This window comes from Mandrillus leucophaeus, unplaced genomic scaffold (assembly GCF_000951045.1).
Source record: "Mandrillus leucophaeus isolate KB7577 unplaced genomic scaffold, Mleu.le_1.0 Scaffold96, whole genome shotgun sequence".
In the NCBI taxonomy this organism is placed as follows: domain Eukaryota; kingdom Metazoa; phylum Chordata; class Mammalia; order Primates; family Cercopithecidae; genus Mandrillus; species Mandrillus leucophaeus.
In genome coordinates, this window is record NW_012110474.1 from 4,317,546 (window position 1) to 4,327,691 (window position 10,146).

The window sequence follows — 10,146 nt, forward strand, 5'->3', positions numbered from 1 at the left end:
ATGGCGCCCAGTCTAAAGGTGTTTTGGAATAAGAATTTGGACACTTGACCAGGCACAGTGGCTCACGCCTATAATTCTAACACTCTGGGAGGCAAAGGTGGGCATATTGCTTGAGGTCAGGAGTTCAAGAACAGCCTGGCCAACAGGGTAAAACTTTGTCTCTGCTAAAAACACAAAGATTTGCTGGGTGTGGTGGCACATCCCTGTAATCCCAGTTATTTGGGTGACTGAGGCACGACATCACTTGAACCTGGGAGGCGGAGGTTGCAGTGAGCCTAGATCGCACCACTGCATCCAGCCTGGGTGACACAGCAAGAACGTCTTAAAAAAAAAGAAAAAAAATTTTTTTTTTGGTCACTTGCCATCATTCAAGGCACTAGCACAGAGGCCTGCGGGAGGGCCCTAAGGGAAGAAAATCAGAAAATTCAAACAAACTAATGGAAATGTTTTAGGAAATCACAGGGCAGTCTCTGAAAGCAGGAAAGGATGGAATCCAAATTAGAAGCACCTCTTCTATTATGACAAGAGGAAGGGCAAAGTGGATGAGATTATAAAGCCTGAAGCCCAGAACCCAACAAATCCATCACAATTGTCCATCCAGGAGAATAAAATAATGTAACATTTCCACTTATGTGTCTATGATGGAAACTTGATGACTGCTTACTAACGAACCCCCAAATTCACTCACCTGTTTTTGGCAAATGAATTTTGTGAATTACATATTGCACAGATACGTAATATTTTGCTTTTCTAGGAACACCATCTGTTTTTAATGAAAATTGAGGAAATATTTTCTAACTGAAGCATATTCTGAGAAAAATCAGAATATACATTTTCATAACATTTTCAGCTTATTACATATTTGACTGTAGAACTAAAATGTTGCCAAATAAAGAAAATGGCAAAGCCAAGTATGATGGCAGAAGCCTGCAGTCCCAGCTACTTGGGAAGCTGCAGCAGGACTGCTTGAGCCTAGGAGTTCAAGGAAGCAGTATGCTATGATCGCACCTGTGAACAGCCACCGCACTCCACCCTGGACAACAGAACCAGACCCTAAGTTAAAAAAGGAAATGATCACGCTTATACATTTTTTCTACTTAATAGAAATAACCATGAATGAAATAAGGAAACTTGTAGTTTGATCATCCTCAACCAATGTCTTAAGAGTCTAGTCTATAATAAAGATTGGGACCTAACACTTTTAAACTTTTCTCTAACTCCAAACTCATAAATACACATTGTTATATTGATTTTAAACTTTTCTCTAACTCCAAACTCATAAATACACATTGTTATATTGCTTTTAAACTTCAGATATAGAGTATTTGGTCAAGTAGGCTCCTTTAAAAAACAGGGCAACAGAAAAGTTTCTGAATGTCACTAGACAATTAAACTTTTATTGAAGCGTAAATTGTGGTACAGAAATACATTTCAACTGATTTAAGTCCAACACCAGTGAAAGGAGAAATTATGGCACCAAAACTTTCCCTCTTCTATCAAACCATGATTTAGATTATGATTCAATCTACATTTCTCTTTTCTAGGCTTTGTCCCATACAAATTTGTGCAGTTTTTCAACATTAGAATTCTTAATTCTATTAGGAAAAAAAACAAAACAAACAAAAAAAAAACCCACAGACCTCAAGTCAACAAATCTATTGGGATACTGTTTACGAACAAAGTCCACCTTAAGCATTGGTCCTTAAAACAGAGCTCCTCAAAATATTAGGTGCTGTGCTCATTACAGAATCAAACTTACACACTGACTGAAAACTTCAATGAAATTTTCAATCAACAACATGCTTCAAATAAAAGTCAAACAGTGTTCCAACCACTTGATTTCAAACCAAGTAGATTTTAGGTTTAGAAACACTAAAAAAAGGTGTTTCATTTATAAATACGGAAGGAACAAAAACATCACTGCATCAATCCAGAAATTATCAAAATATTTAGAGGACAAGAAATATAAAATTTAGTCAACTTTGCTGTTTTCTCAGTTCCTTAAAATCCCAGAGTATCTGCAAATATAGCTAAAAGGTACCAACTCTTGAAAGCCTATATTACTAGTCATTTCTCATTGAGTATTTTGGAATTTTATTTATGTTCTACTTATTTATTCATGTATTCTACTTTATGATGTTTATCTGAATAATCTGGACAAATTCTCATTCTGGGCAGTCATTCATTTCATCCTATGAATGCCATGGTGAGGGAAACACCGTAGGTTAGAGGTACAGATGAAGTCAGAACACACATGCATCACAGTCACAGAACTTTAAGTCACAAGATGGAAAAGACATTGATTCTGCTTTGGATCAAAGTTTACAGAACACTACTTAATGGAAACTAGTGGAAATGGCTGCTAAAGGAAAAGTTAAGGTGAAAGATCCAAGCTGACTTGATTTACTGAATCCAGAACAAAATTATGCTAAATCTCTCTGGTAATTAACTAAATAAAAAATCATTTTATACTACTACTTAGTAGGTTAGTAAAGGCGTGCTACTCATTAGACGCTAATCTCATTTACTGAGGAACACAGAATTGTATGTTTTCCACAGTTCAGCCAGTACACCCTAATCTCAATCTACAACTCTGGGTCTTCCCTGCTAATCAACTATTTTCCAAAAGAGCACATTACAATAAAAGAGAGGCTAAATTCCCATGCCCTTTAAATATTAAGCCCAGGGACCATCTCCTCCATTCCCCATCTGGGGTATAGAATTAGTATATATAAACCCACAGTGTTAACAGTGTATTGCTTTATTTGGGGTCTTGGGAGAGACACCAGGGAGAGGGAAGAAATCAAAGGACTATAAATGCAGGGTCCAATAACGTTAAAATAGTAAATATGCAAAATGAGTAACTGGAATCATTTTCTTAAGGACTCAACTCATAGAAGAAAAACTTTAATTGCTGTTTCAAAAAACATCAGTATGAAGTAGAAATTGGTTTCAATAACATTAGTAAAGAATATGTTCTAGAAAGTGGAGGTAACTGGATGTAAAATTCTGGCAGCAATTTAATAGAACAGTCCCAGAGGGTTAGGCTGAGGCCAACACCTAATGAGGACGAAAGCCTTGTCTGTGGGGAATTTTGGATGATACTTGGAGAAATATTACACTGTGCATAAACCAAATTGAGTTGCTTTCACAAGTGTTGTAAAGTTTCATATAGTAAAAGGTTTTTTCTACATGCACTTCAATTTCACAGCAAGAGTGGCAGAGAATACCTAAACACAGAAGAGAGCATTCATGCAAGATATCTAACTCCTTGATATAATAATGCATACAATTCAAAATGATTACACTATCATTACATCTAGGGCTTTCTGCAACTACACAGTGGTGGTTATGGAAAGCACTGCCCCCAGCATCGACATCTAGAAAGCATCCACCACCTTCTACATGTGTTCTCTTTTTGCGTTTTTTCTTCATTTTTCTTAATCAACTCTGCTGTTGTTGCTGCTTCTTAGCAAAACTGGTAAAAACAAAATTGTAATCATTGAACATAGCACTCTGGCAATCAAGACGCTTAAAACCTTCAATCTTCTGAGGCGAAGCAAGCACTGTGCGACATTTAGAACTCTGGGGGAAAAAATTAAATAACCATTAGTGTTTGCAATCCAGAGAAGTATTTTCAACCAAAACAGTTAAGTGACAGACTTTTATCTTAATGAAACTAAGGCATTTGAGTTATTTTAGCTGCCTTCTTATGTGCTGGAGGGACCAGGGCTTCTTATGGTTCCTCCCACCAGGCCTGTCAATAGCAAGACAGAAGGAACCCATCAATTTGGCTAGATAGAAAACAAGGACTGATATAGGTCTAATGAAACAAAGCTTCTCAGCTACCAGTAACCTCAAACAGTATTACTTCTGGATATCTGAGTGGCTGGTATATGTGCTATCTTAGAATACATCTTAGGCCTCAGTCTCATTTCCTTTAGATTTTAAAAACCAAATTACCTGATTAAAAATAAAATATAAAATTACCTGATTAACAAACAAGGTGGTCACAAATTTTCCTGGCTTGAAGACTTCTACAACTTTCCTGATCAGGTCATCATAGGAGGTCTGACTTAAGTTTGTTTCAAAGCTAACATAAGAAAATTCTGGTTCTGGAGTGATGTGAATAGTCCAATAAGTTCCCTGAGAGAAACAGTTCATAGTGTTAAGAATGGACAGACTATTACATATTTAAATATTTAAATAATTATTGAAGCAATACATATAACTACTCACATCCGATTTCATTCCATTCATTGAATACCCACAAGGATTGAACATTGTGGCATCAATGACAGAACCTGGTATCAGGTCACGAATTCCACTCTCCTGGGGGGAAAAAAGACCGAGTTTCACAAAGGTTTGACAAATAAACTTCAAATGAGTTCAAAATTTAGTCCCAGGATGGAAGGAGGGAGAGGACCAGGAAAAATAACTAACTAGTGCTAGGCTTAACCCTTGGGTGACGAAATACTCTGTACGACAAACCCCCATGACACAAGTTTACCGACGTAACAAACTTGCACTTGTAACCCTGAACTTAAAAGTTAAAGAATGAAAAATAAAATTTAGTCCCCATGCAGAAGAATCCAGCAACAATTATTACTAAAAATGCTTACACGAGTGACATCCTTTGCAGTAACACCATCTTTCATGTAGAACTGGTCCATAACTGCTGGGTCAAGCTCACTCATCAGAATTTCCAAGGTTTGATCTGGCTGACTGATTACCCGACTCTCTGGGAAATCCAGAGTATATAAGTACCTAAATAAAAGTTAAAAATGTTCCTAAAAATGACAATTGGCAGTTTAAATTAAATCTTACATAGGACAACAAAAATCCACAAAATTGTACTAAACATACCAACAGTCAGAATTCATACGTCCCATACAGTATGCTGCTCCATCTGTTGAGGATAAAGAACACAAAATAAATATAACACATCCATTTAATAGGATGGTTTGTTACTACCCTTCCATAATAAGCAGAATGATGCTATTTGCCACTTATTAGAAATGTCATCCATGAGTGGACTGGGCATAGTAGCTCATGCCTATAATCCCACCCCTTCTGGGGGAGGCCGAGGTGGGCAAATCACTTGAGGTCAGGAGTTCGAGACCAGCCTGGCCAACATGATGAAACCCCGTTGCTACTAAAAATACAAATATTAGCTGGGCGTGTTGGCACACGCCTATAATCCCAGCTACTTGGGAGGCTGAGGCAGGAGAACTGCTTGAATCCGGGAGGTGGAGGTTGCAGTGAGCCACGATCATGCAACTCCACTCCAGCCTGGGCGACAGAGTGACACACTGTCTCAAGAAAAAAGAAGAAATGTCATCAGTGAAAGGAAAGGAAACAGTAGGTGAATTCCCAGATAAGGAGAATCGACTGACTTGGTGGATATTTGCACCAAACACCCAACACTCTGATTAGCCTGATTTGGTTTCATATTAGTAGATGTGCTAAGTTCGATTTTCATGCTTGTAAGCGACTTTGTGCAAAGTTACTAAATTATCTTAGGTTTTCAGCCTTATCTAGGAAGTAAGGATGTTATCAGATAACCTTTAGTTCCCTGACCTCTACAAATAAAAGCTTAGTAAAAGGATGAAAGAAACCCTTACCAATTTCATTCAGGAAACACTACTTTACACTGTGCAATTTTAAAAAGCCAGGTCAATTGTTATATAAAATGCTGGAGCAGAGCACTAGGCATTTTTCTGGAGGGAATCATATAACCTTGTTCATATTGTCAAAGGACATTATGATCTATAGGTTAAGAACCACTGAGGCTAGAGGACTGCTACAGGCCAGGAGTTTAAGACCAGCCTAGGCAACATAGCGAGACTCCATCTCTATTAAAAATTTAATAAAAATTAGCTGGGTGCTTGAACTCAAGAGTTTGACATTGCAGTGAACTATAATGCCGCCAATGCTCTCCAGCCTGGAAGACAGAATGAGAGTTTGTCTCAAACAAACAAAAACGCAAAAAGAACCAGAGTGAGACACAAAATAGAGTGACTGGCCAGATGAAGATGAACTCTCTCTATGCTATATGAAAAACCAGAGGTGGCAGGTGATCAATTCTACATTTTAAAATTCCATCCGTTAAACACCACTGATTTATGACGCACAATTATTTTTACAAGTGCATGTGTATACATAATTTGTAATAAACTATCTGCTCATCTCTCTTAACTAAAAATATTTTATCTGATATTTTAATGCTCTTTATAAATTCTGCATATTTTGAATTACAGGTTATATAAAGATCACTACTGTACTCCTAAAACACCCAAGTCAAAGTAAATACGGATCAGGTGCAGTAACTCACACCTGTAATCCTAGCACTTTGGGAGATCAAGGCAAGTGGAATCCCTGAGTCCAGGAGTTCAAGACCGGCTTGGGCAAACATGGCAAAACCTTGTCTCTACTAAAAATTAAAAAAAAAAAAAAAAAAATATATATATATATATATATATACAGTGCCAGGTGTGGTGGTGCGCACCTGTAGCCCCAGCTACTTGGGAGGCTGAGGTGGGAGGACCACTTGAGCCTGGGATGTTGAGGCTGCAGTGAGCTATGATCACACCACTGTACCAGCATGGGTGACAGAATGAGATCCCCGTCTAAAACAAACCAAAAAACCCGTAAGGAAAGCAAATATGAGTGTATGTAGAGTGCTGTATCTGCATACATATGCTCTCATATGGAAAGATCTCTGAGAGGTTGCACTTTCTATCTTTAAGAAGACAACAGGTTTAGATTTTATTTAAACTTACTTGGGAAAATTGCATTAAGAAACTCTATTTCTTCCTGGAAATTCCGGTGTGGGTACCCTTGGTGAGAAGGCTTCATGAAATTCTTACGAGAATAAAAGAAGCTCTTTATTAAAAAAGAAAAAAAAAAAAAAGATAACTTTTAGCTGTAGAATTCTATCACTTTTTGAAGCTAATCAACTATTTCCCACATACCAAAACTCGGCAAAATCAAAACTCAAATATTTTAGCTGGGCATGGTAACATATGTCTGTAGGTTCTGCTATTGGGAGGGTAAGGCAGGAGGATCACTTGGTCCAGGAGTCCAGCCTGTACAACATACTGAGGCCCCATCTCTCCCTCCCTCTCTCGCTCTCTTTTTTTTTTTTTTTTTTTATAAAAGCCCAGTCTAGGCATGATGGGTCATAACAACTATTAACACCAAGTATATTCCTTTCTAGAACAGTAGTTTCTAAACTGGGCTTATTAATAGTCATGTAAGTTATTTGGGGGAAATAACATACTAGTTTTAAGCATCAGAGATCCAAGTTAAGCACACATTGCTTTAGATTTCTTACAAGGATCAATTCACAACAAAAAAAACTGTACTGAGTACTAATGACAATCCATCCTTTCCTTATGAAGTTAAAGATTAAAACTCAGGCCGGGTGCAGTGACTCACGCTTGCAATCCCAGCACTTTAGGAGGCTGAGGCGGGTGGATCACCTGAGGTCAGGAGTTATGAGACCAGCCTGGCCAACATAGTGAAACACCGTCTCTACTAAAAATACAAAAAATTTAGCTGGGCGTGGTGGTGGGCGCCTGTAATCCCAGCTACTTGGGAGGCTGAGGCAGGAGAATCGCTTGAACCTGGGAGGTGCAGATTGCAGTGAGCTGAGATTGTGCCATTGCACTCCAGCCTGGGAAACTAGAGCGAAACTCCATCTCAAAAAAATAAAAAATAAAATAAAATGTGACAACCACTAATCAGAAAATTATACTCTAGATAAAAACACTTTAGTTATTGAAGAGTATGAGAATTTAACTCAATACTGACTGTTGCTCTTTGACCTTACTCATTATAAAGACTGGAAAATTTCAGTAATGACATTTTGTTTTTCCTTCTTTTCTTACCATTTCTCTATTATTATAAGTAACCATGTTAAGAAATTAACTACTGGAAGTGTCTGGCTTCTTCATTTCTTTCTCCCACTTGAATTTCATCCTAACTCATTCTCTGCTTCTTTCATATTTTCTGCTGTTCTTGAGAATCAGATCTCTTTCTAAGGTATGAACACCTTACCACGTGTTTACATGCATTGTAACAAAGGCAGTAAGTATATAAATTTATTTACTTTGCATATTACAGGATAAGAACTCTAACATTTATGTCTGAAAAAATATTTAAAAGTTTGCTACTTACTTGAATTGAGTCAAACCCACTGTAATCCCTAGCAAGCTTCAACAGGGGAACCAGTGCTTTCAGCAAGAGGGTGGTACCACATGTCTTCAAAATGAAACGTCTCTTGGAGACAAACATGCTACTCTCACTGCAGTTGAAAAAAGTCACAATATTATAACAATACTAATATACTACTGAGGGTGCAATCAACCAATTTAATTATTTACAATTTCAGCTAGTATTTTTAAATATTAGGATCTCAAGGAAGCAAGTTACACACTACAGTATTCTTTTCTTCTAGTATACAAAACATCCCCAGGGCTTGGCACATGGTAAGCATTTTCATAAACATTAGTATATTTATAATATAAACTTAGTTTAAAAAAAAAGAGACACGCCAGGCATGGTGGCTCACACCTGTAATCCCAGCACTTTAGGAGGCCGAGGTGGGTGGATCACGAGGTCAGGAGTTCAAGACCAGCCTGACCAAGATGGCGAAACCCCGTCTCTACTAAAAATACAAAAATTAGCCAAGCACGGTGGCAGGTGCCTGTAATACCAGCTACTTGGGAGGCTGAGGCAAGAGAATTGCTTGAACCTGGGCGGCAGAGGTTGCAGTGAGATGAGATTGCACCACTGGACTTCAGCCTGGACAGAGTGAGACTCTGTCTCAGGGGGTAAAAAAGAAAAAAAGAAAGAAAGAAAAAAAAAAAAAAAACAAGGGTGGGGGGTGCTGTTTAGTCCAGTATCTCCCTGCAAGGTCCATCACAATATATACACAATATATACTATAAGCATTCATTCAAAGTATTTATTGAATAAATTAACTCTGCAACTATAAAAAAGGTGATGCGCTTTTATATACCAATTAGACAACTGTATTTGTATAGCAAAGCTAACTTTCCCTTTGCCTGAACTTCTGATTAAGAGGTACTTCTTTCTTAAGTGGGAGGAAAAGATGGCAACCACCTTGAACTATCCGGTGAGGCTTCAAAACCTACATCCTAGAAACATCCATGTTACACTAAACGTTTCCTTTTATACCATATTCTTCAAAATAATGTATAAAAAAGGCGGAGTGCGGTGGCTCATGTGTATAATCCCAGCACTTTGGGAGGCCGAGGCGGGTGGATCACCTGAGGTCAGCAGTTCAAGACCAGCCTGGCCAACATGATGAAACCCCGTCTCTACTAAAAATACAAAAATTAGCCATGTGTGATGGAGGGTGCCTGTAATCCCAGCTACTAAGGAGGCTTAGGCAGGAAAATTGCTTGAACCAGGGAGGCAGCGGTTGCAGTGAGCTGAGATCACGCCACCGCACTCCAGCCTGGGTGACTGAGTGAAACTAAGTCTCAAAAAACCAAACCAAACAAAAAAAACCCAGAACTACAACTGAGAGGAACTTACTGTTTCACATTATGATTAGGACTGAAATGAGCTAACACTTGTTTCAACCTAGCACTTGTTTCACAGGACTCACCTGAGTACATAAGCTTCCTGCTTGTCAGTTTTTGTCACACTTATGATTGAACATTGCACATCCTTCAAAAGTACGTCCCACTCAGATCTATCATTTAACAAAAAAAAATTATGATTAATCCACAACAGTACCCACCTACTCATAAAAATTACAAAGCTCACACTTTTTCCCACGAAGAGACCACATTTTTAATTAATATTGTACACCAACATTTAGTTTCTTTCAAAATAATCTACATTGACATATCCAGATAAATGACAGGTATATTATGCTATATATGAAAAAAAAAGGTCATTATACTATGTATTTACAAATTACTAAAAGAAAAATAGGCAAAAAAATGTTCAAAGGTCCATAAACCAAGGTAAACCATTAACTCATCAATGATTATAGAAATTCAATGGGATACTTTGTCTCTAAAATGTGCAGATTTTTAACCTTAAGAAACACTTTAAAAAAAAAGCATAATTTTACCAATCTAATTGGCATAGAGATTTAAAAGCCTA

At 37.7% G+C, this 10,146-nt stretch overlaps 1 protein-coding gene across 1 annotated transcript; it reads right to left on the reverse strand.

The window, feature by feature from the left end:
• Positions 1-1,367: 1,367 nt before the first annotated feature.
• Positions 1,368-9,726, reverse strand: AMD1 (adenosylmethionine decarboxylase 1). The gene is made up of 8 exons (XM_011970634.1): positions 9,641-9,726; positions 8,182-8,308; positions 6,783-6,885; positions 4,867-4,909; positions 4,623-4,767; positions 4,240-4,332; positions 3,991-4,146; positions 1,368-3,585 (listed from the first exon to the last, which is right to left on the reverse strand). The coding sequence occupies exons 2-8, from the start codon at positions 8,296-8,298 to the stop codon at positions 3,445-3,447; spliced, it is 798 nt and encodes a 265-aa protein (XP_011826024.1). The 5' UTR covers positions 8,299-8,308; positions 9,641-9,726; the 3' UTR covers positions 1,368-3,444.
• Between the last annotated feature and the right edge of the window lie 420 nt (positions 9,727-10,146).